General features: G+C 40.5%; 2 protein-coding genes and 1 non-coding gene across 6 annotated transcripts in view; 1 reads left to right on the plus strand and 2 right to left on the minus strand.

Annotated features, from left to right (window-relative positions):
• The window catches only part of LOC146668383 (nucleosome-remodeling factor subunit BPTF-like), a 58,420-nt gene extending 50,674 nt beyond the window's left edge, over positions 1–7,746 (minus strand). For 3 of the 4 annotated variants that reach the window (XM_085410289.1, XM_085410288.1, XM_085410287.1), the window contains exons 1-2: positions 6,924–7,745; positions 1,565–2,387 (exon numbers count right to left, since the gene is read on the minus strand). In XM_085410289.1, coding sequence (XP_085266415.1) covers positions 1,565–2,387; positions 6,924–7,497 — 1,397 coding nt within the window. In that variant the 5' untranslated portion in view covers positions 7,498–7,745. Of the gene's footprint in view, positions 1–1,564; positions 2,388–6,923 lie in introns of all 4 variants that reach the window. The other variant, XM_085410286.1, reaches the window with a different exon arrangement.
• A 1,012-nt stretch (positions 7,747–8,758) lies between these two features.
• Positions 8,759–8,840, plus strand: trnas-aga (transfer RNA serine (anticodon AGA)). The gene has a single exon. It is a non-coding gene; the product is annotated as a tRNA-Ser (tRNA).
• A 387-nt stretch (positions 8,841–9,227) lies between these two features.
• On the minus strand, positions 9,228–20,926 carry nol11 (nucleolar protein 11). Its single transcript, XM_085410292.1, has 18 exons — positions 20,761–20,926; positions 19,985–20,098; positions 19,317–19,373; positions 18,569–18,717; positions 18,402–18,459; positions 18,142–18,283; positions 17,414–17,620; positions 16,730–16,806; positions 16,145–16,268; positions 15,936–16,027; positions 15,505–15,570; positions 15,209–15,393; positions 14,838–14,963; positions 12,615–12,836; positions 12,346–12,424; positions 12,149–12,241; positions 9,872–9,979; positions 9,228–9,739 (listed from the first exon to the last, which is right to left on the minus strand). Exons 1-18 carry the CDS (start codon positions 20,905–20,907, stop codon positions 9,626–9,628), a joined length of 2,160 nt encoding a protein of 719 aa, XP_085266418.1. The 5' UTR covers positions 20,908–20,926; the 3' UTR covers positions 9,228–9,625.
• Positions 20,927–24,888: the final 3,962 nt, after the last annotated feature.

A 24,888-nucleotide genomic window follows, 5' to 3' on the forward strand; every position in this document is an offset into this window, starting at 1 on the left:
TAGATGCAAAGTGAGGCACTGTGCAAATGCAGCACATAATCACATAGATAACTCACTGAAGAAAACACTGGACTGCAATACGAGCCATTTCAAAAGCAGGGTCTTCTGTAGGAAAGACTAACCTCTTTTGATCTGACTTTTTGTAGTTTTAGTTTCTACAATGATTTTGCAAAGACACAAAAGAAAGTTATAGCACCCTTAACCAAAGGGGAAAAAGGGTAAAAAGCATTATATGAGCACTTCAATTTATTGCACATGACATTTATAAAAAAAAAAAAAAAAGTTATAGAGAAGCTTCTGGTATTTCATTGCTCAGACTGTCCTGCAATTATAAATTTAGATTATAAAGTTTTCATTGATTCAAAGAAAATGTCCGTGTACTTTGGTTTAGTACTGATTGCAATGAGCGGTGGGGGTATTTCTCAATTGGAAAAGCTGTAAAACTTAGAGAGTTAAAAGTTCAAAATCTATGCACTTCTTCACATTTTCTAAAGCTGTCCACTGGACCGTATTGGAGTCTTTGCTGGGCCGATTAGGGCCCCCGGGCCTTATGTTTGACACCCCGATCTAGAGTTTGTGAATGATTCTGTGGTTATGCTATACTCTCAGTCATGCTCAGGAATAAACTTGTGACAATATTCTGTTTTTAAATCAGCCGAGTTAAGTGCATGTTGAATATAGTGCAGGTCTTTTTTTTTTTAATGATTAACACCTACAGGCTGGAACAAAGATGATGTCAATCACTGATGCCAATCTGTTCATAAGTGGCTGTGATTAACCAAACAGACCCCAAAACACGACATAGTAGTTAGAGTACATATCGTACTAAGAAGAAAAACTGTACAGAAAGCACATTAAGGGATTAATGGGCATATTGTGCTTCCCTGTGATGTTCTTTATAAGTCTATGTGCATATGGTTTGTGACACTCATCAACACTCCTACTTTGATACGACACCAAGTTGGAGACTCTGCCTTAGAGTGGATTAAAGTGCTTTAAAGAACACTAGTCGAACAAACAAATGCTCTTTCGTTGAGATAAACCACAAACGTCTGGCACCTGTGTCTTTGTTTTGTATTAGTAGTTTACAGTATGATTCATATCTCAGGTTTTGAGCCACGGTTTCAGCTCAGATCAGTTTTTTGAGAGGTTTATTAAAAAAAAGAAAATGTTAAAAAGGTATTTTATGGAAAGCCTGATTATTAGGTCATTATTGGACCATGAAAAAAATTAATAAACTCTATTACTCTGATGTTTTTTCTGAAAAATTACCGATTTCACCAGAACAGCACGCTTTGACTAAGCGATAGAGTTTGCTTGACTCTAGATAGGTATTACAGTATAAGAAAATGGAAATCGTGATTTCGGTCTCAGTTTCGCAATGTATGAACCCCCCTCAGAAGAAATGTCAAACTGTGTCAAAACTGCTGTGTCTTTTGGAAACTTTGAGAAATAACTAAAGAAATAAATCTCATATTATCAACGTACATCAGCTTACAAAATGAAGCCACGTGTCACTGTTCAATCCTGTGCAACAGCATAACATGAAACTATGTGAACTTACACGATAACGCGGCGATTCAAAAACCAGTATTTACGGTGGTGTCGGTCGTAGCCAATCGGTAGTTGACGAATAAATGGTCTGCTCTTCTGCACTTCTGGGATGCTGTCCGCCACACCGGGTACCTTGTGTGCCACACACACCTCGCACTGCCACTCGTCCTCTGGTACTTCCTGCAGTGGCGGCTTGACACACTCCAGATGGTATACAGCTGAACATGTCTCACAGCACAGCAGGTCACCAAGGCGATGGCACACCCTGCAGTGGTCGTCGTACGCTACCACCCCCTCTGACATAAGCTCCTCTCGGGCAATGTTGGTTGCCAGGAACTGGTCCACCAAAAACTGAAGAACTTTAATTTTGCTATCCAATGGTCCGTAAGGGTAATCCTCATTTTCCTGGAAAGGTAAAATGTGCCGGTACTCTGGGTCACTCTCACAGTACGCCCGCACCACCTCCGGCCAAGTCATACCATCCACAAAATACAGAGTGGAGTTAACGGAGTCCTTCACGTCAGTGGGACCAAATGTGGTGTTAGAAGTGTCCTCTTCTCTGAGAATAGCTTTGAGCAAGGAGACGTGGGTCTCTGCCAACAGCGTGCATTGCTCTTGGCTGGCCAAAGCTGCACAGAAATCCTCAAAACGGAACGGAGAGAGCCGTAAAACTGTGCCAAAGTTGCGGAGCACCTCGTAGACGGCAGACACGTTGAGGAGCTGTGAGGTAGGAACAAGGAGGTCCTCAGAGGACTTGGGAAGCTCCAAGGAAGGAATGTCCTTTGCCTCATGAATAGGTGACCGTGGTTGCAGTGTCCGAGTCTTTTTCCGGCCTATGCAAGAAAAAAAAGGGGAAAAAAGTCAGGAGAGATGAGAGATGTGGTGAAAAAGCCAAAATCACAAAAAAAACATTACAAACACGACACCAAACTGTAACGAGCTACACTGTATGCAGTTTACCGTTAGTCATTACATCCTTATACCTTAATGTAGCAACACCCTTAAGGTCTTATTGACTTTGCTCTGTAATTTTGCAAGAATAAACTGTCTGCAGTAACACAGCCACAGAGAGATGCCCTTGGCAAACCCAGAGCAATCTGTGGAGATTCCTTCTTATAATTTCCGCTACAGGAGAACCCACAAGAAGCATCTTTTAAGTGCTATGAGTGCAACTGGTGAGCTCCAAGCCCAATAATCTCCTCTAATAAAAAAAACGGATGCAATAACACAACAGTAATAGAACTTTGCACCCTCCCCTTACAAATAGAAACAGGAGATGTGAGGAATTTTGAGGAATCACAAGCTAGTATGGATGTGAGCTGGGCTATTTGTAACCAAGTGTGAAGAGCTGGGGAAGTGATCTTAAAGGCTGACAAAAATATCCTTGTCTTAGGATAAACACACTAAATGCTCCAAGTTGATTTATAAGCCTGCTTTTGTTACTGTTGAGGAAATGTGTGCAGGTGTTGCAGCATAAGCTGCATGTACTAAACCTGGGTATTCATTCTGGACAATCTCTGCCTACAGACCCATCTGAAAGAATAACTAAATAAACATGACACTAGAGCTGGGCGATATATCGAGTTTTTAAAACATATCGATATATTTTTATACGAGATATAAGATGTGACAATATCGTTTATATCGATATAGTCTATGTTACGTTATAATTATACTTGTGGAGCCGCAAGTTTGCCTCTCTTTCGTCCACTTTCGTCTTTACGCAACGTTACTCGGCCTCGCCTCTCCTTCACTGAACACAACTCCCCCTCCTCCCCCATCGCTTCACCTGCAGGAAGCGACAAGATGGACACGGCAAATCTCCGTTAACGAGTTACTGCGCATCGCCCCGTGCGTGGGGCTGGACGGCGTCAATGTGTTAGCTAGCTAACCACGCTAACGCCATGCAGCCCAGAGGTGCTGCACGGACTAAAATCCTTTCATTTTCTCAAAAGTTGACAGCGCGCCTTATGTATGAATTCTGGTTGTGCTTGATGGCCGCGAACCGATTTTATGTGGAACACAGCGCTCAGCAATCTGTCAAAAAATGTTTTAGTACGACTTTAGTAAGCTACGGAGCTGCACCGCTTGATGGATTGTCGGAGCATTACGGCTGAGCCTCGCGGAGTGATACGTACTGTGCTTCAACGTAATATTACCCTACTGTGTATAAGGACCATAAATGGCACCTGTTATGAGACGTGGTTACGAAGAGGATTACAAACTCCAGGCTGTCAGTCACGCAGTACAAGTTGGGAACAGAGCAGCTGTGAAATCTGTCTTTGTTATTGTGCTCAGCGTCTTTTAGTTTACATTTTGACTGCACAATTGTGAGCTTTTTGTTATGCACAAAAACAACATTGTTTTCTTTTATTTATGGAGCATTATTATTTAATAAATGCTCATAATTTATTTTTGAGTAAATGTTATGTACATCTGCTCTATGTTAATAAAAGTGCCTGTGTGACATCTGGGACACAGCTTTGACTAAGAACTCTCTTTTTGTTCTTACTTTATGGCTTTAAAAAAATATATCGAGATATATCTTATATCGCCATCCAGCTAAAAAATATCGAGATATGAATTTTGGGTCATATCGCCCAGCCCTACATGACACTGTGTAAAATGTAAGAAAAAGCAGGATGTAGGATTTAAACATATTTTTAAAAATCTATATTTGTTTGAATGTAGCACTAATACAAAAATATATAGCTGACAATGTGTATTTCTTCTTTATCATTTTAAAAATATACTCGTTTAAAATTTTAAGCCTGCATTTCAACAAAGTCGGCACACGGGACCGTTTCTCAAAGGATTGTATCACCTCTTCTTTTAACGGCATGTGGTGAGTGTTTGGGGAACTGGGGAGACAGACTGTTGTAGTTTTGGAAGCCAAATACTTTTCCACTTTGCTGCATATACATAAGAGTTAAGCTGTTCCTTTGTTGCTTTTTTCATCTCATAAAGCTCCTCTTATTTGGTGACAGACCCAGACTGTAGGCAGGTTTTTCAGCACTGCCTTCTAGTAATAGATAGATAGATAGATGACAGACAAAGGCACAGAAGGATGGTTGGATGGATGGATGAACATTTGCATTGCGCACTAATAACAAACTTGATAATTCCCCAATTCTTTAGTCATGATTTCCTATGAAGAAATTCAGATTTTGACAGATCAAACCCGTTTTCCACTTCACCTCACTCTTAAATGACTTCAGGTCAGGATCTTGTTATTGAGGGTTGGTTTTTTTTCCTTCTTTACATAGTAGAGTTTTAACTTTTGGGCTCCAGTGACAAACTATGTTCAAGATCACACTGATGTTCACAAGTGTTTCTGAGACCATTCAATCATTTCTACACTAAAATCATCTCTTTTTTTGGTTTCTTTAAAAATGCATTTCGCCGTCATGGCCACTCCTATTGCTTTTTGGCCTCATCCACGGCATACAGAGATTTCACCAGATTCCTCGAGTATTTGAATTTAATTATGCACAAATTCTTTACTATTTTGTCCATACAGTCTTGCAGAGTGCTCAAACCCTCCCTATATTTGATCAAGACTCAGTCTCCTGGGGATGCTTTATAGCCACCCATGTTACAAACATTAACATCATTAGTTGTGAGATGTTCTACAAACTCCTTTTTCCTCCAGGCATTTTCCAGTCTTTCTTTGCCCCAACTTCCGCCTTTCAAACACGTGATTAAAAAGTATGATATGATTTTTTAAGACTATTTTTTATATGTAGGCTTTAAATTATTTGTAAGTCATTGTTTTTATCCCACTGGATGTATTAAATATGTATAATCAGTGTAGTATTACTTTAAGTACACTGTTTTTATAACATTTGCATTACATGAATACACAATAGTGCGTGCAGATCTCACAGGCTCTTAAGTTTGACATGAGGTTTTCTTTCAAAACCCAAATAAATAACTCGATTATCAGCATTGCCTGTCATACTGTACAATTGGTGTAAGTGTGCTAGTCACTTTTTAGCAGCTGTATGTATGGTTGGCCTGATATTGTACTGTGGTTTAGAGGTGATGGGTAAACAGAGACTACAGCAATAAAACAATTAAATGGTCCAATAACGGCAGGCAGGAGGTTTAACTGAGCATCAAACACAGGGATTGAGTCCACAAATGGTGGACTGGCATATGCAATGTGTTTGAATTTACAATATGTGTCAGCCAGTGGACTGAATGATGCTTGTCTGTTGCTATTAGTCCTTCGAAAGCACATTCAGGGTAGGGACACAATGCTGCCATGTTCACACATCTATAGCAAAAGTAAACAGATTAATAGAAAGTCGAAAATTATGGGTGTATCCTTTGAAAAATGAATCCTGACCACTGCAGACAAAAGTGGAAAAAATATTTATATGTAAAAGAATAAAATCCAAATTCTATTATTTCTTTTCAGAGATCTGCATAAGCACAAGCTTGTGCTGTTGGACATACTGGAATGCACTCCTGAGTCCTCCTAATCCTATCTAGAATTACTTCCAGTAGTTGGCATACTGTTTCTAATGCATTGCATTGCATTACAGGAGTGTCAACTAATTTTTGCGCGCACAACTTTATTAAAGTGATCATTAAGTGGAAAAGAGATGAATTCAAAGCCCTTAATTGATAAACATGAGTGGTTACTATGGTAACGTCGACTACGTAATGAGCTGCTGTTTGCAACAAGTGAAAGAAAGAGCGGTTCTCTTCAAAACAAACGCCTGTCAAACTCATTTGGCAGCAATATGAACGAAAATATGTCTTGTGCAAATGCCCTGTAAAAAGCCTGAGTAAGGTCTACCGACTGTGCATAAAAATCTTTAAACTGCTCTTTTACTACGAACACTTACTGCACTTCACGTGGAAAAAGCACAACAATGCCCGATAAATCCGCTACAAACTGGAGACAATATTTACAAAACACGTGTTTGGCTACAGCGTCTCTCTTTGTACAAAGTTTCATTAATACGCACACATTTTTGGGGAAAAGGTGAATGAATGAATATAAAGTAACAAACGCTTTTCGTGCATCCTATTTCTCGGTGCGTATGAAAAGAAATCCAAGGCAGCGCGCGTGGTAATACCGTGCACGAGAGCACGAACAAAAAAATTTATTAATTACAAATTAATAACAGAAATGTGCTGATCCTTCAAAAGTCAAAAGCACGAGAGCCGGTTAAAGCGTGGAGCAGATTTGCAAACCAGCGATCAGGAGCACGGGGTAAACAAAGGCCTGTTTCTGAGTGCAAGCTCCATTTTGAACAATGCGGCTTGGTTTCTGTACTGAGCTAAAAATATAATGCACACTTTAAGTACTGCAAAACCCGGTTTCCTAAAGTGCGTGCACCTGCAAACGAACTTACCTGGGGTGCTCCCGAGTGTGCTGTGGCTTCTAAAACTACTCTCGGTACAGTAGCTGGCATCATCATCATCTGGTAGTTCCTCCACATAGTCAGAGTCGTTTCCCAAGGCCTCCTCTTCTTCAAGATCCGACGAAGGGTTGTCGTTCAGGAGTTCATCTTCGTCTGATCTGTAGCTTAAATTATCATCCTCCTCGTCGCTGTTGTCGTCGTAGACCACCTTGGTTTGAGGCCGCCTCACTCCGCCTCTACTGCCGCGGCCGCCTCTAGACCCCCTGCCTCTACCTCTGCCTCCTCTGCCCCGCGATGCAGCGGTAGCGGCGGTGGTGGAGGCTCCAACTTTCCTGCGGCCCCGGGACGAATGAAAGTTCTCTCGACCGGAGATTTCTGTATCTACCTCCACAGAGCCAGTGCCACAAACACCCCCACTTGCACCCCGTCCCCGACCCCTTCCTCTGCCCCTTCCCCGTCCACGCATCCCTCTACTCCTGCCGCCTCGAGAGCCACGGACTGGCCCGGGTGAACCTTCCCGCATCACTGCTGCTTGTTTGGGCGGCCTTCCTCTTCTCCCTCTCATTGTGGGAGAGAGTATCTTCTGTTCCGCTTCAATCTCGCTGCTTGAACGAGCGACGCACACCGGAGAAAAACGGGGAAGAAAAGGCCAACAGATCTGGCGACGGTTCCAGATAGGTCCCCACCAACCCCCAGTCTCTATTTGTGAGCGGAAAGCTCAAACTGAATGGCCGGTGTCCCGCTCTGGGTCGCCTGCAGACGCCATTTTTCTTCACCACTCTCCCTCCGTTGAAAACACAGCAGGCCCCAAAACTGCGTCAAGCTAAAACTCAGGTTAACAGTGGCTCAAAGCAGACGTAGAGCGCTAGCTCCTTCAAAATAAAAGCAACTAAAAGCAAAAAATTAAAACACTGACTATATACCCAGTTGAACAGAGCAGAGCAGCCGTTTAAAATGCAGAATATTATTTTTAATGCCACAGTGGGAGGCCATACATTTAAAAAAGAGATTTAAGCGATTTCGCCTTAAGGACGTCGCTGTAGCATACACGGAAGTGATAGCGTCATTCTCGAACTTGATCTTAGCAGGCCTGAGTCTATTCGAGATCACGTGACTCACTATTCCACAATAGACGAAATTGCCGTGCTAGTTCATAAAATTGGTTATCCATGCAAAAGCTGTCCGTCAATAGTACTTTATTAGTGTTTGGTGCTTCTGTTGTGTGGTTTTAATCTCAGGTGGGTTGAGTGCACTCAGTAAAACATAATAATTCATTTTCGGCCCTGTCGCCATCGTCGTCACTGCAAAGCGAGGCGAGAAGATAATGCGTCCGACATTAAGCTCTTGTAAATGGACACAAATATGCGCTCATTAAAGTTAATACCACACACCAATCACTTTGAAAATACCACGAATGTGTGAGAGCAGCTGCAATTTATTTAAGATACGAATGTATATTATATAACTTTAAAATCGTTACGCATTGTTTGCCAGTGTAGTCAGTTAACTTAAAAAGTAGTAGTGCTTATTAGCCTTTAAAGTATGTACAGTATGTACAGCGTAATAGTTGTAACTTGTTACCCTCTGGGTTGACTTTACAACTTGTATAGGTTAACTTGATTTTTTAATCTTTTCTGTCCGTTTTTTCTGTCACTTTGGATTGCTAATTCACCAGCAGACGGAACATAACCTTACCGCAGAACGGCTAAACATACAGAAAAGTGTATTTTTTACCTCATATTATCCTGTAATACAAAACTCAACTAGGCAATAGCTACGTGGTTGTGTAGTGTGATATTGGTTCTAATAGACAGGTGTGAGTAACGGTTGTCGTGGCCGAGTGGTTAAGGCGATGGACTAGAAATCCATTGGGGTCTCCCCGCGCAGGTTCGAATCCTGCCGACAACGAATCGTTCTTTTCTTTCACCACGAAGATAAGTTTGCGTTGATTATTGGCGGGAAATAATGGAAACACCAATCGATTGCCCTCATCTAGATTTATTCATCTTTACTTTTTAGCACCACATTCATTGATGGAAGAAAACTACAATTCAACTGGAGTTTCACTCAAAATCTTGCTAAATGCTCACCCTCAGTAACAGCCATAACAGTTTTCTTTTCACCTACTTCCACATACAGTACATTATATATATTTATATATTTTAGTACACTTAATGAAAGTGATATTTTAATCTTAGTCAAAATGAACACTACAAACTTTTAAACCTAAAACTTTAATTAAGCTGATATCTGACAGCAGCTTTTAATAAAAATAAAGACAAATGAATTCACATGTGTTCATCATCTTTTTTAATATTAAACATAAAAGGTTTTCACAACAGTTTTCAGCTGTGTAATGACACATACAAAAATAAGTCATCAACTCTCACAGTTCTAAAGGCAAAGCCCCAATATTAACATTACAATCTCACACCATACTGTTGCATGAGGTGGCTTCTGCATTAAACTTTTACAAAACCAGAAATTAAGCGAATTGTCAAATATTTTGACGACTTAAACAAGTTAAAACATGGTTAAAAGAGAGCCGCAACTTTTTCAAGGCCTACACATCTGGATAGCAAACGTCTGTGGCAAAAAAAAAAGCACTCAAGAATAATAACCGTGAAATCATTTTATCTAAAAGGTTGGAAGAAGATGGTGTTATGAATGATTAAAATTATTTTGTACACATTCTAAAACAGCTCAATGATTTCAATGGAGTACTGTCCGATGCTCTCCTTCGCCTTCATTTTACGGAGTTCTTGAAGGCTTCCCTCAATTTTTCCAAGCTCAGAAACCAGTCTCACCTGAGGATGCAAGAAAGCATTTTTTAAAATAAGCTTGCAGTAATAAGCACAATGCTGACACACAAAATAGGTATTTTTAAAATTAACATGCAGCTGATTACTGAGCAGATAAAAGGAATAACTGTTTGTTACCTGAGATTTAACAAAGCTGTGGAGGTTCAGCAGCAAGCCTTTAGCTTCTGGAGTCATTACTAGCACCGTAAAATGAGCATCCAACAGCAAACACACCCAATCCATGATCTACAATCAAACAAAGCAACGCACAGTGAGCATTTCTTTTTCTTCTTTTCTTGTTTTGCTCCAACAGGAAAACCAGATTTTTTGCATTCAATAATTTGTGTACAACAATTTTGTGCCAAACTCCAGTAAAGTATTTTTATTATTCAGGCATAAATAATTACAAGCGCAATAAAAATCGTGCGTCTCCAGTGATTGCATTTCTTTTAATCTCTCTTGTAAATGTTTACACTGCGTGTATGTGCCGTGGGAGAACTAACCCACACCCAGGTGAAAATAGGTCCACAGCATCCATACAGGAAAATCTGTCAGCATGGTTGATAAAATGTTTTTTCTGTCACTTAATATTTCTTGGCGTACAGATAATAGCTGCACTGACACAGCTGCAAGGAACCCTGGCATTATTGTTTTTTATGTGTTGAGTTCTAATAAAATGCAGTCTGAGCTTCATCTAAGTCGTATTTATAAGCAACCTCAATCTGACTAAACCAATAACAGTCAATTTTTTCACATCTTTATTCAACAAATGAAATAATCATCCACACTACAGGTTGGAAAACCTAACTGAACCTCTGTGCTAAAGATTTCTTTAAAAACTATGTAAAGGGTGGTTGGTGGGAACAATACCTTTATCACAACAACTTTTACAGGGCCTTGGGAAGAAGCTTTAGAGAAACATTAGGAGTGAGGCATAAATAATTTCCAAAGATGTGAGTCTAAGTACTAACAGTTGCTCTCAGTGACACATTTATAGGAAAATTATTACATTTATTACGATTTTTAATCATTTCCCTTTGAGGTCTGGACTACAGGCTGGTAAAAACAAAGGTTATTCACAGGCATTTAGAGGCTCCTGGGTTTCTTAAGTAGAGGAGAAAATGCCAAAGACCCTGAACAACTCTACACCATCACCTGTTTCACCCATCAACAGAGGGAATACACAGATTTCATGCAATCCAGTTCATCTTTTTAAACTCAAAGTATCACTATTTAAATTATTCAGACAAGCTGATTTCTCAAAGCTGTTGCACCAATATTTAAGGTGCGCTGACGGATTCACTCATGCAAGAAAATATCTGACCTCTTTCATTTTTTTAAAATTTTTTTATAGTCCACAGATGGAGACAAGTAGATGGAGATAAGACTGGAGAGACAGCTGTCTTTATAAACCCTAAATATAATTGTGGGATTATAGTTGACCGACATATTGAAATCTGCCACCATTAGAATTGCTATTTCTCAACGGCAACACCAAGGCTCAATTCACTTCTATACTTCAACAACTACGGTGCAGTCCATTTATAGAACATGAGTTTGTGGTAGAAATTTTCAACTGCAATGCCCCCTCCAGTCGGAGCAGCCCCACCAACCCCAAATCAAGACGGCAGTGGTGCAAGCAAAAGAAATTGTAAAACTGTGTGCTAACCAACTAAACAAATTGTATTTTTTCTTGCGTTTACAACTAGGCTGTTTGAATGCTCTCGTGTCATGAGTGGCATCACTCCTAGCTTCGACATCCGAGGCAAATGAGCCAGGAGAAATATTCTCCAAATGCTGCGGGTTAGATTGTGATAATGTTTGAGGCTGATCTCATTGCAGGTTTGCTCACATTTCCCACTTAAATCAATAACACAAAAATTTCCCCCCCAACTGACTCACAAAAGAGTACTTATTTTTCCATTCTGCCCATTACTGCTTAGATTTAATTTAATCAACCAATCGTGCTTCTTTTAAAGAATGGATCATACCAAGCAATGGGTCAACACCTCGTCATTAAGATACAACTTTTAGCCCCTTAAGCCAAGACAAAGATGTCTAATCACACAATTAAATGAAGAAATAAAGTTTGGAAAGTTTCACAAATGCCAGCTAGACATTTGTGGGATGGCCTGAAAGGTGCTTTTCATTTAAATCGGCCCTAAAAGTACTGATGAACTGAAATGATTTTGTGGGCAGGAACGATCCAAATTCCCTCCTCGTGCTTGTGCTGTAAAGTGCTCCATGAAACACCTCCTTCCAATGGAGGTTCCACAAATTGCTAAATTCAACAGTTTGGTAAGCAATTTTTAGAGTGCACTGAGTGCTTACATCAAGTGTTCAATAAACTGTAACTTGGAAGACTGCATGTAAAGCAAAGCCATCCTAATTGCTTATTTGGACACAGATACAAACCTGACTCAGACTTGGTGATCTAAATCCCTCCATCTGTGGGAAAGCATCCTGGGAATATTTTAGGTATAGAAATTGCAGGTACTGGAGGAAAAGCTGGTTGGAAGAAAAAGAAAATGGCAAATATCAGAGTTGTTTGGGATTAAAGCACTGTCTAGTTTTTTTTAGAGAAGTGGAATAATTTGATAGCAGTTACTTACCATGACATGTTGAGAGGAAAGATCTTTTAGGTGTGGGAGGAGAAAGGTGTCACTGTACGGTGTCTGCAAGATCTCATTTCTATGCAGCTCCAGTTAAGACCCAATACTTTTAGATTTTCATGCATTTTTACATTTAAATTCTTACACAACCACTTTGCAAAACTGCAGCTTAACTAACAACAAAGACTGTCGGATATTTAAGCTGAATGCAAGAAGCTGTGAGGACAACAGAACAGAATGGTGACGATGTCTGAGTGCTGGGAGGATACATTAGAACAGCCTTGTGTAATCCCACTGGACAACTGAGTTGTGAAGGAGCTGAGGCCTTCTTCACGTCTTCAGCTCTGGTCTGACGGTCATTGACGACTGACGAAGTGGGGCTAAAACCATTCTGCAAGCCAGCCTCTGCACGATCTCTCGTGATTAGGTTTTCCATAAACTCGACGCTGTCAGGCTCCAGGCTCACCTTCTCTGCATCAACATCTGGTATACTGCATGAAACAGAACAAAAACAACTTGCATTAATAGAACATAATGCTATGTCAGGCCACGAATCAGATTATTAAAGGGAACCTATAATCCCAATTCCCATCTCTAAGTTTAGATTCTCGTACTCCACTAGGGTAGCTATGCATGATTCACAGTTCATAATAATCATTTATCTTATGCTTACCCGCAGCGTTCTGAAATGAGACATTTTAACTCCTTGCCCTTTGAGGCTACTTTCTTCAGACTCATTGCATCTCACAAGCAGGCTTGAATGTCAGGTGGGTGGAGTTTCTCTGCTTTTAGTGAGAGGTGTGTGGCTGAGATGGCCATGTTAAAGTCACCTGCATTTGAGATACACTCACCAGCCACTTCCATACATCTAAACAGCCAATCACTTGGCAGCTGCTCACTGTATTTAGGCAAACATACATGGTCAAGAAGACTTGCTAAAGTTCAAATGAAGCAGGTCATCAGGTCAGAATGAGGAAATCATAGCTTTGCTGTTATACACAATGCCGTTTGGATTTTTTTAATGCATTTATTACTTCACTATAAGATGGATTCTAGGGCTGGGCCATATCATAACATTCAGGGTAATACCAGTATAATGTTGGGCAACGATAAGAAAATGAAATATCGCGATAGAATATGGGTAAAACGCGCATGCGCAGTGCCTTTGTTTTCATACGCACATGGCGGAAAAAGCATGGCGGTGATGGAGAATGAGAAGGGCGAACGCAGATCGTTGAATGAAACAGATGAACCAGAACTGGTTTGTAAAAAAATGCTGCAACTTCAGTGGTATGGAACTGGTTTAGCTTTCGTCCATCAGACACACAACAAAGCACTATTTTTGGTAGCGCATGCTAGCGAGCAGGTCGTTATTACCGTGTTTTTTGGAAAATACGGCACACTTCAAATCAATCCTTTGATTTTTCTGAAAATCGACAGTGCCCCTTATAATCCCGTGGGGCTTATGTATCAATTCTGGTTGTGTTTACTGACCTCGAAACGATTTTATGTCGTACACGGCGCTTGAAAATCTGTCAGATGTTTTAGTACGACTTCGCTAAGCTACGAACCTGCACCGCTTGATGGATTGTTGGAGCATTACGGCTACCGTAGGCAGGAGCCTCGCGGAGTGATACGTACTGTGCTTCAACATAATATTACAGTGTTGTGTGTGCGTAACCTCTTTTAAGTTTTGTGGATATTATACATGGTTATGCTGAGGATATGTCGGCCAATTTCCACTGGAAATGCCTTTTGGTTAAACTGTCAGCAAATAATTTGCATTTGCACTGTTGAATTTTTATATAACTTCATAAAAAACAGCTGCTTCTTTAAGTGAAAATACATTGATGGGTTTTTTGCACTAATAAAGTTGTGGAGTTGTAAAGTGTTTTGTCTAGTGTCAATTATATCGTCAGTTATATCGTTGTCGCAAAATTTTCAAATGTATATCATGATAAATATCTTTGGTCATATCGCCCTGTGCTAATGGATTCTATGGCAAAAAGCTCAAACCATCTCAAATTGGTTTCTTTAACATGATAGTGAGTTTACTGTACTCCAATGGGCTCCACAGTAACCACAGCTCAACCCAACAGAACACCTTTGGCATGTAGAGAGACAGGATGGATGTACAGCCAACAAATCTGCAGCAACTATGTGATCCTCTTATGCCAATACGGACCAAACTCTCAAAGGGACATTTCCAGGACCTTTTTGAATCTGCGCCACAAAGAATTACGTAAGGCAGTTCTGAAGGCAAAAGGGGATTCCTGGTACTACTTTGGTATACTTAACAGTGTCTCCAGTGAGTGTATATGTGGCAGAGATAAGGACAAACATGGAAGTCCACTTTAAAATACTACTGCAACTGTATGCATACCAAAAGTAAGAATACCGTTAGCATGCAAAGGACACTGGCAGATCACTTACTGTCCATAAACTGGAATTTGTACATAAGTTGTTGCACAGTTAAAAACAGCCTGTCTTACCTGATGAATGCCTTCAGGCAGGCACAGGTAACAGCTTCAGGAATGTCAGGGAAGAACTGCAAGCAGAGCTGACACAGGAAGTAATCCTTCTTCTCAAGGGCCAGAAGCACAAGGTCAGGACACACACTGTTGAATGCAATGACGGCACATAGTTATATTCAATTGCTCACTCGTTGAATATTTCCATCTGTATGCAAGAAAACAGTTTGGGGTTTCCTTCATGTTTCCCACATTAGAGTACAAACCTATTTTATGGTACCTTATTAAAAATGTAAACTACATTAAAAGAATATAAAATAAATTCTACACACTAAAAGAGTTTTGAGAGTCAATATTTTTTCCATCTACCTTATCTCACTTGCCATACATACCTGTGGCAAAGGCACCGAGTGTGAACCAGCTGTGCCAGCGTGCTAGAAGAGTAGAAGGCTGGATCGGCAAGACTCCGGGACACGAGGGTTAATGCAAGCTGTCCCACTGAGGGCTGCAGGTCCTGGAACTCTGCCCTGGTCAGGAACCCCTCCACCTCTTTCTGGATCTCTTCCACTGGTGCTGTCTAAGAGGGAAAATAAATATATTTTTTAAATTCAGAATTGTTTGGTATAATTCTGTTGCGCTGAAGCATACAGAACGAAAGCTGTGTCATAAAAATAAGTCACGTTTTTACCTTGATGAGCTCTAATACTTGGTCAGTTGTTAAATTAGTTGTTGACTGGGACTTACGGGTCGTTCTCTGTATGGAAAAACAGAAGAATCAAATTAAGGATCTACCACACAACACTGGTGTCTCACAGATAAGTTTAATAAATAAATATTACTATATTTTTTCAGTAGTTCGTAATATTTCTTCTTACTATTTAGAGTACCTTATTTCAGTAATTCCAAATGTTATGCAACATTATTTTTTCTTTTAATGTCATTAGAGATTTAAACAGAACGACAAAGAAACATGTTTCCCATTATCATATTATATAACTCTTTTATATAAAGGTTTTACAAACAGGAACAATGTTAAGGCTTCTGCCATAAGCCGTTCGTCTCTGCAAGAGTGTGGACAATGACAAACTCACAGTTCGCAAAAACACTTATCCAACTTACCGTCCTCCTCGTTTCTGCAGATTTTGAGGGCTGAGCTTTTTCACCGTGAAGAATGTTATTCCAAGACGGCACAGAATTCGGAGTCTTCGACTCTGTGGTTAAAAAACAAACAAAAGAGTATTGAGTGAACACAATTTCTCATGTAAAAATGGGAATCAGAGATATAATTTTGAGTCGAGCGAGAGTATAACATGTTTGATTCAGCTCACCTTCAGTCTTTGTATGTTTTAATTTTCCCAGGGCAGAGGCAAGAGAAGATTTGGGGCACTCGAAGGGTATAATGGAGAGGGTTTTCCCATGTGGAATAAATACCTTGTTGGAATAACTCCAAAGCTGTATGAGAGACAATAAAATCAACATAAAGATGATGCAGACATAGTTCAAAACTGTTGCTACATATTTGTGTCTAATACACTGGTTTTAAGATTGTAAACTGCTATAAAGTTGTGAGAAGGGACAGTGAGCCCCGTCACAGTGGAGTGCAGACACAGTGCTCTACCAAAGTCATACAGTCCTCCATCAGCACCCAGCAGCTGGAAGGACAGGGAACCTTGGCCCACACTTAATAACAATGAAGCCTGAGCACGTGTGATTGCTGTCGTGTGAGTATGAAGTAATCAGTCACTTTTAAAGATTAGGCTTTACTATTGTGAATGATGACTTAGCACTAATGTAAGTCACAATTTCTGAGTAGCATTATTGCTTTAAAATTTATTGCTTCATCCTAGTCAAAAACCAGGACAGTTAAATAAATAAACAAACTTTATATTCTGTTTGGGTCAATGCATTCCTACCTGTCCGTAGATCTTTCCAGCCATCTCTTTTCCAGCCTGAAGCGTCTGAAAGTTGGTATTCCAGATGCAAAGAAAGTCTAAAATAACACAGGCAGAGAGACATTCAGGAACTACAGACACCCAGATCAGATACTTCATTTTTGATCTGACAGATATCTTTTAGGCCAGAAAGCTAGCATGTTAACCAAGCATTCATTTCAGTTCAGCTTCAGAACTTTTCTTTAGCCACTGAATAAAATCCAGACACTAGAAACCACATTTAGGCCAGCTAACCCATTATTTACTATATTTAATTACTTAAAAACAAAGGGCAAAACAACATAGCATCAAGTGATAGCTGTTTACACCGCTATTACTATTATTTGTGATCTTGGCAAAAAGAGAAGAAATAACTAGCTAAGACTAAACAAGCAGAGTTGAGTTTTACGTTTTTTTAACTGATTAACTAAGACATAAAAGACAAGCAGGTAGGAAAATAACAGCTCTACATTTCATCAGTATGATAATGTGAAACTGTGCTACTAAAAAATAAAGCCGCTGTTTCCATGCCAACTCCCTACAAGGGCTTACTGAAAGCCTTGATATATAAAAGACTAATTTCAAGAGGATTTGCCATGCACAGTATGGTACTTGTAGAGGAGTTAAAGATCTTTATTTTAGATATTGTAATTTAACAGCATTTACCTTTACCACCTCCAGCAGAGGGATGTGGAACCCCAACAACAGCTACATGGGCTTCATCCAGAGCCATGGCCGACGCTGCCTCCAGCTGGCCATCACCAACAGGAAGACCCAGCAGCAGGCTACGGGGCAGGGGTAAGGCCTGGACCCCCTCTTCAGTCCCGAGGCCCCGCACGGAGAGCACACTCTGGTACACGTGACCATTAGGGTCTAAATGTGAGAGAAATGTTTAAACATTAGCAATACTACATACTGCATACCTCACCAACTGTGTGTTTGTGTAATTTAGCTTCATACATGTAGAGTGCACCACTTATTTACATCAGATTATCAAACTGTGAGCAATTGGAGAAGAGTGCATTCACAACTAACTGAAGTGAGAGAGCAAAGGGGATCTTATTCACAGTAGTGGACCTTCACTACACGTCTTATTTTAAACTGCTAATCCTTCAAAAGTGTCCCAAATCAGCTCAGCAGTACTGTTCAGAGGAGGGGGACTAGGGGCCTTTTGAGTACAAGTTTAAACTTAGTTACTTAAGGGATGTCATTTTTTTTTAAAGCCACATTTTTATAATTGTTGATGACCCTGATGAAGGAACACAGCTGTACGTTTTTACACTCCCACCCCCTGTAACTGGCTTACAGTGCCAGTAATTATCTTTTCCAAATTCCATAGCATATGGCCTCAAGCACCAACATTCAAAATGTTCTGACAGGAAAGTGTGGCTTACAGAGATAAAGGAGGCAGATGTGCTTATCCCTGTAAGTGGCAGAGAAGCTCAGCGGGGAGAGACCAGGTTCTTCTCTCTCAAGCCGGTACCTCTGTACAGAGTTAGGGTTCAGTCTCTGCAAGTAGAGAAAATGCTCTCCTTTCTGCGGGGAGACAGTGACAGTCATGTTGGGCAAAAGCAAGGACATTAGCTGTGTTGCAAAAGCAATGAGCACTTAAAACTAAATCCACTTGAAACTTTTAGCCCATCAAGTATTTTACCTGTTCAGTTGTGATGATGATAAACTGCTGGGTCTCTGCCACTATGATGGTGCTCCACCTGCAGAGAAAAAAAAAAAAAAAGGGGGGGGGGGGTTAAAAGTTAACATGTTGCACTCAAGTACAGCTCTAGAATAAGGTCAACATAAAGTTTGCCAAATGACATCGACCTGATGGCTTCTTCTTGAGCTAGCACCTCCTCTATGGGCTGCTGCGGAGCAGCAAGGAGAGAGTCCAGCAGTCTCACAGCTCCTCTCTGAAACAAGACCACAGGCTCCCCTCCATGTGTACAGTGAACCTTCCAGACATCTGAAGAAACCTGGAGAAAAAGCACACGGAAAAGGCAGAAGTGTTCACGTCTGTCAATAACACACTAGTTAATTCATTATTTTCAGGTTAATTGCTCTAAATACCACTGAGAATTTTAGGAGCAATGTGCAATTTAACATCATCAGCAGGTCTACAGTGGTTCTTATGTGTTTTGTTGCTCTCTCCAAGTCTTAAGTACATCAGACAGGCTCATACTGTCAATCTTTTTAAATCTTATCTTAAAACGCATTTTTATTTACTGGCTTTTAATACAGCATGAGAGTTGTTTGTTAATTCATATTTGGTGTTTGCTTTTAATACTCTAAGTTGTTTTATTATGCACGTTGTATTCTTGTACAGCACTTTGGTCAACGCTCCTGTTGTAATTAAATGTGCTATATAAATAATTAAACTATTAAAACCAGTCTTGCTGTGGAGACGGTGAGCAGTGGACTCTACAACAATCTGTACTAAAATATTTACACCAGTGGAGAGGAGATACCCTTAGAGCTGGGATTGTGTGTTTTGTTGTAGTCTTCATTTCTGTTCTTGGTGGTAGAAGCGGGGTGGCTGTCTACTGTCTACATCAATGTATATGTTCGGACTTACTGTTGCTTTGAAGGCTTTGTCCAATAGTATGTCATCTTCCTTCCAAATTCTTATCACCTTAAAGAAACAACATCAAAAACATTACAACATGAAAATTTATTCTGAAAACGCAGATCACTGGAGACATCTTTGAACTGATCTCATATACGAAATACAGATACTGCCTATTGAAAGAGGGATGCACATATATGTTTGGCCGATAGACTTTTTTTTGACTGATACTGGCCCTTCACAAAATAAAATAGTGTTTACCTATTGTGCCTATAGTGACTGATTCTGCTCCCAAGTCGATTTTATAGTAACTAAATGGTTGTTCTTGATAATATCCACCCCTTTTCATCATAGTACACCTAACTGTCAATGGCTGCTTTAGCAGGATAACGCCCCATGTCACAAAGCTGAAATCATCTATAACTGGTTTCTTAAACATTACAGTAAGTTTACTGTACCCAGTGGGCCACACAGTCACCTGATCTCAATCTAATAAAGCACCTTTTGACTGTCATGTTTATACAGACCAAAACCTCTGAGTAATGTTTTCAGCACATTGTCGAAGAATTAAAGTAGTGCTGAAGGCTAAAAAGTCTCCAACTTTGTATTAGTAAGATGTACCTAATAAAAGTGTCCAGTGAGACACTGCAGCAACCAAAGCAGTCACCAAAGCCTACCTTGTTGTCTGTTACTGCCACATATTCGTTGGTTTGTGAGTTGAAGACTGCCGGGCACGTCAGTTTTTGTCCTTGTTTCACTGTCCAGCTCCCCAGCGGCTTCTGGTCTGACACCTTTCAGGCCATAAAACAAAGGGATAATGAATAAAGAGGTGATGTTTCACATAGCTTCTATTTAGCCATACACACGCAGTGCAGAGTTATGTAAAGACTGTTTGCTACAACCACATCTTTTACCGCTGTGAACGGATCTCAAAAGACTTGATAAAGATCTGATAGACAGTTTACCTTATTCAGGACACACACAGCAGTAACTTTAGCTATTTTAACTACACTGTAATGCGTTTAGCTTATCCAAACAACGAGGCTTGACACGCTCATTCACGTTGGAGAAAACGAGGATAAGACATGCAGCCTTATTGTCAAGCCGTTTTTATCGCATGCAAAACAACGAGTTAGCCGCTGAAGCTGCCCCCCCCAGAGAAGTCACATTTTAAAGGTATACACGACTTGTGATGTCTGTAGCTAACTTTAGCAAACATTTGACTGTCATATTCGAATAGCAAGTTTACAAAACCAATGTAAAACATTTACTGCCGAGTTTCACTTAAAAGACACATAATAAGATATAAGACAGCTTTAAATGCATGTTCGGTTTCGTCTAACGCTCTGGTTCCAACGCTGCTGGCCAGAAAACCGGAGGATGCTAACACGAGTCGCACTGATCAGCTGGCCCAGGTTAGGGGAGCCTCCTGAAAGCTAATTTTAAACGTTACCTTGTACAGAGTCACTGATCTGGTTGAATCCGTGACCACGACATGATCGCGATCTCTCTCCTCTTCGATCCCTTGAATGCCTGAACTTGACAGATTTTGATCTGGAACAAGCCCACACAACGTGTATCCTTCATACAGCGCTGCCATGCTGGACGAGAAGAACTCGTTGGATCTCGCGAGAATACAGATGAACTGACGCACCGGATCCACGAGACTTCTGTCACTGCGGCGGGATCTTGTTTTGCGCCCCCCCAAAAGAAAAAAAAAGAAAGAAATAAGAAAAAACGAAAAACTTAATTTTTTTTAAAGTTTTGAGACATTTGAAAACACTTTTAATATTTTTTTTTACCCAATGATTAATTTTAGATATATAGAACTTATTGGATGAGGCTTTATTTTGAACACGTTACGATAATACAAAAACTAAACAAGGAAAACGGTAATTAAAGAAGTAGAAAGAAGTCCTCATCCTACTCCTCACCAGTCATCACCTTTCTATGTCATGTCATATCACGAATTTGTGTATGTGCTTGTATATAAACACGTGCACACATATTTTGCAACGTTGATAATATTACAATACAATACAACTTTATTTATATTGCACATTTAAAACCGAAGGTACACCAAAGTGATTCAGAACAAGGTTAAAAACAACAGATATAAGACCATAACAGAGTACAAATAAGCTAACAAATGAGAAACGCTGGTTAAACAAAAAATGCACATAAAATAAGAAATAAAACATCAGAGCATAATTTAGAAGATAAAATCACCGAGTATTCAGAAATATAAGGTGGGGGTATTGATACAGTGGTACATCAAGAGAAGATAAATAACGTAGGGATAAAATATAGGGAATCTGCACTAACTAACCAAAAACGCTCGGTCAAACAGGTAAGTTTTTAACTGTGATTTAAATAAATGGATGGAACCAGAGGTGCGAATAGAAGCAGGAAGATTGTTCCAGAGGCTAGGCGCTGCAGAGCAAAAGCATGGTCACCTCTGGTATTTAGCCGGGATCTAAGCTGCACTAAGAGTAATTGTCCTGATTGGGGATATATGGACTAAAGAGTTCAATGAGGTAGCACGGCGCAGTATTGTTCATGATTTTAAAGGTAAGCAACAGAATTTTAAACTCAATGCCGTGTTTGACAGGGAGCCAATGCCAATGATAGTGAACATTCATAAGTATTGTGCCAAACCCCTGTACAGTGAAATCGACAGGAGAGAATCTGAATATGTTTTGCTTCTTATGTATATTCTTATGTATATATTTTATTGCTATTTTCATCCTGTTTAATCAATTATCACTCTCTGAACCAAGAACTGAAACATTCCTGACTTGCATTGCAATTGCACACACCTGCTGCTATATATATATTTTTAGTATTCTTTTAGCACTATTTATATTATTATATTACTATTTATTATCTTATTGTTAGGGCTGTTTTTGTTTTTGTTGTGCATCTGCACCTTATTGTTGTCAATGCCTACGCATTTTTTTGGGACAGTGTGAAACGTAATTTCAATTCCTTTGTATGGCAAGTACATTTGAAGAAATTGACAAATAAAAGTATTCTATTCTATTCTATTCTATTCTATTCTATTATTATCACATCAAGAAATGTATTTTTATTAAATGTATCAATTTCCACACCATCTATGTGCACTTGTACATCATTCTTACCGAATAACAAATTTTAGTTTTATGTAGATTTAATGATAATTTGGTCCTACCAAACTACTTTTTTTCCACATGTTTGAAGTGACCAGTTCCAGTGACTCTTTTTCCCTAGAATAAAAAATATTTGTTCCATCTGCAAATAATACTAATTTTAATACATCCAAGCATGATGAAGAATATTCCCAGCTTCACAAATTGTGTCCTGTCAGTTAAAGGTTTCACTTCAGAGCACAACAGCTCTTCTAAACTGAATACTGTTACAGTTTATATTATGACTGATTTTTGTCAGATGCTTGTGTAAGCATTTATTGTAATCTCCTTGATTTAGGCAGTTATTACCAATGATGTAGAATCAGAGAATGATAAGATATACCTTATGTTAAAAAGTGAGTTATGGCCCTCTGATTTATGACAATTGAAGCAATAAAGGAAGTAATAAAATATGTATGACAGTCATGTGTGGTTTGTATATGGCTCAGCTGCAGTGGAGGGCTGGAGCAGTGATTTCAGGGTGTGTCGGGGAGGCTGACCAGAACAAGCTGTTGACCATTTCTAATCATGTCTTCCCTATATGAGTAGGACACCAGGACCTGAATTAAGAGCTTTGTGTGGTGTGCAGAGTGGAGGGATGCAGCTGGAAAGCTGAGCAGCGATAAATATCATCAGTTGGAACAGCTGCAGGACCAGTCTAAGTGCCAGACAAAGGTGTTTGAAAGTGGCCCGGAGGACCGACTTTTTGCCTATGCCTGGTGGTGGAGGAGCATTTCTTTGCGGGGCTCCCCACAGAGACCGCAGAATGAGTCCACTCTCACTGGCCAGCCAGCCTGGATGCTGGCATAACACTGGCCAAGGAAAGCAGCGGGACATCTACAACCACTAGTCCAAGCTCTGAGGAAGATGCTCCAGGGTAGTGGCCAAAGTTGGCCACTAACCCGCTTGTCTGTGCTCTATTTGTACAGGTCACAGCAGCTACAGACACCATACCTCACTCACCGTGAGCTGAACAAGCGCCGAGGCAGCCGTGTTGGAGGTGTGGGCAACCCGGGCATGTCTACCAGCAGCCTGCTGTTCAAGATGGAGCAGATGTTTCGTGTTGCTGGCCCTCCAACAACCTCCCTCGGTCTGAGAGGGATGTACGGTGTACCAGTAAGGTTCCAAAGCGGTATACGCCAGGCCTTGGTGGACTTGGGCTGTACCCAGACCATGGCGAATGGCAGACCATCCCGAGCAGTGGTGCTGCACACAATTTCTGCAAAGAGTGTGGGGCAGGCACTGTTTCAGGTCATCTCCCGAGTCAGCGTCCCGAAAGAGATACTGACTGGCCAGGGCACATTGTTCATGTTTCATACACTAATAGAACTATACAAATGACTGGGAATTAAATCTGTTTGGACCAGTGTCTACCACCCTCAGACTGATTGGCTGGTGGACAGACTCAGTAAGACTTTAAAGTCCATGATTTGTAAGTTAATTCATGACGATGAGTGCAATTGGGTTCGCTGGTTAGACCCTCTGTTGTTTGCAGTGTGGGAGGTGCCCCACACCTCCATGGGATTTTCACCCTTTGAGTAACAAGAAGCCGCAGACGATGTTGGACCTTTAAAGTCTGTATCTTCTGGACCTCAGAGCTACACACATTGGGAAGACTATCACAGGGAAATTTGCTCCAGGCCCAGGAACATCAGTAGTGCATGTACAACAGAGGGGCTAGACTCATGCAATTTTCACTGGGACATAAAATGCCTGTATTACTCACTTCTTCTAGCTCAAAGTTACTGGACAAGTGTACTGGCCAAGTGGCAAGGGCCCTTAGCGATCACACGGCAAGTGGGGGGTGTAGACTAAGAAGTTGTACGGTCACACAGATATATCACCTCAACCTCCTTAAAGTATGGAGAGAGGCTGAAACCGCTTCTCTGGGAAACAGATGAGTTGGGATCGGAGGTGCCAAATACTCTACATCAGCTGGAAGTTGACAGGAAGTGAGCAAAAATAAAGCACCATGGATAAGGAGTGCCTGCCGATCTGGTGGTTGGTCAACTCCCTCCGTTATTACCTCCTGGGACGTTCATTCACCCTCTGCTCGGACCACGCCCCACTACAGTGGTTCCACCGCATGAAGGATGCCCATATCACCTGGTGGTATCTGGCTTTGCAGCCGGAGCAGAGTGTGGGAGAAGAGTGTCAGAGTGTCATGAGTGGGTGCTCAACCAAAGTGGAGAAAGAGACTGTCAGTAGTGTGTCTCTACAATAAAAAAGAAAATAAGAACGGACAGCGTGTACACTTGTGGTCCTTTTTCACACTGTGACAGGCTTGTCTTTATTCATTCACCGTCATCATTCCAGCCACTGTAGCCTTTTGAGTCTGATAATCCAGATCATTTTCAACTTTCTTCTTGTCTGTCCTGAATTTAGATTCATTTCATGTAGCCGTTTGATTT

Source organism: Rhamphochromis longiceps, linkage group LG6 (assembly GCF_057381845.1).
Source record: "Rhamphochromis longiceps isolate RC_006_pf linkage group LG6, R_longiceps_female_GT1.1, whole genome shotgun sequence".
NCBI lineage: Eukaryota > Metazoa > Chordata > Actinopteri > Cichliformes > Cichlidae > Rhamphochromis > Rhamphochromis longiceps.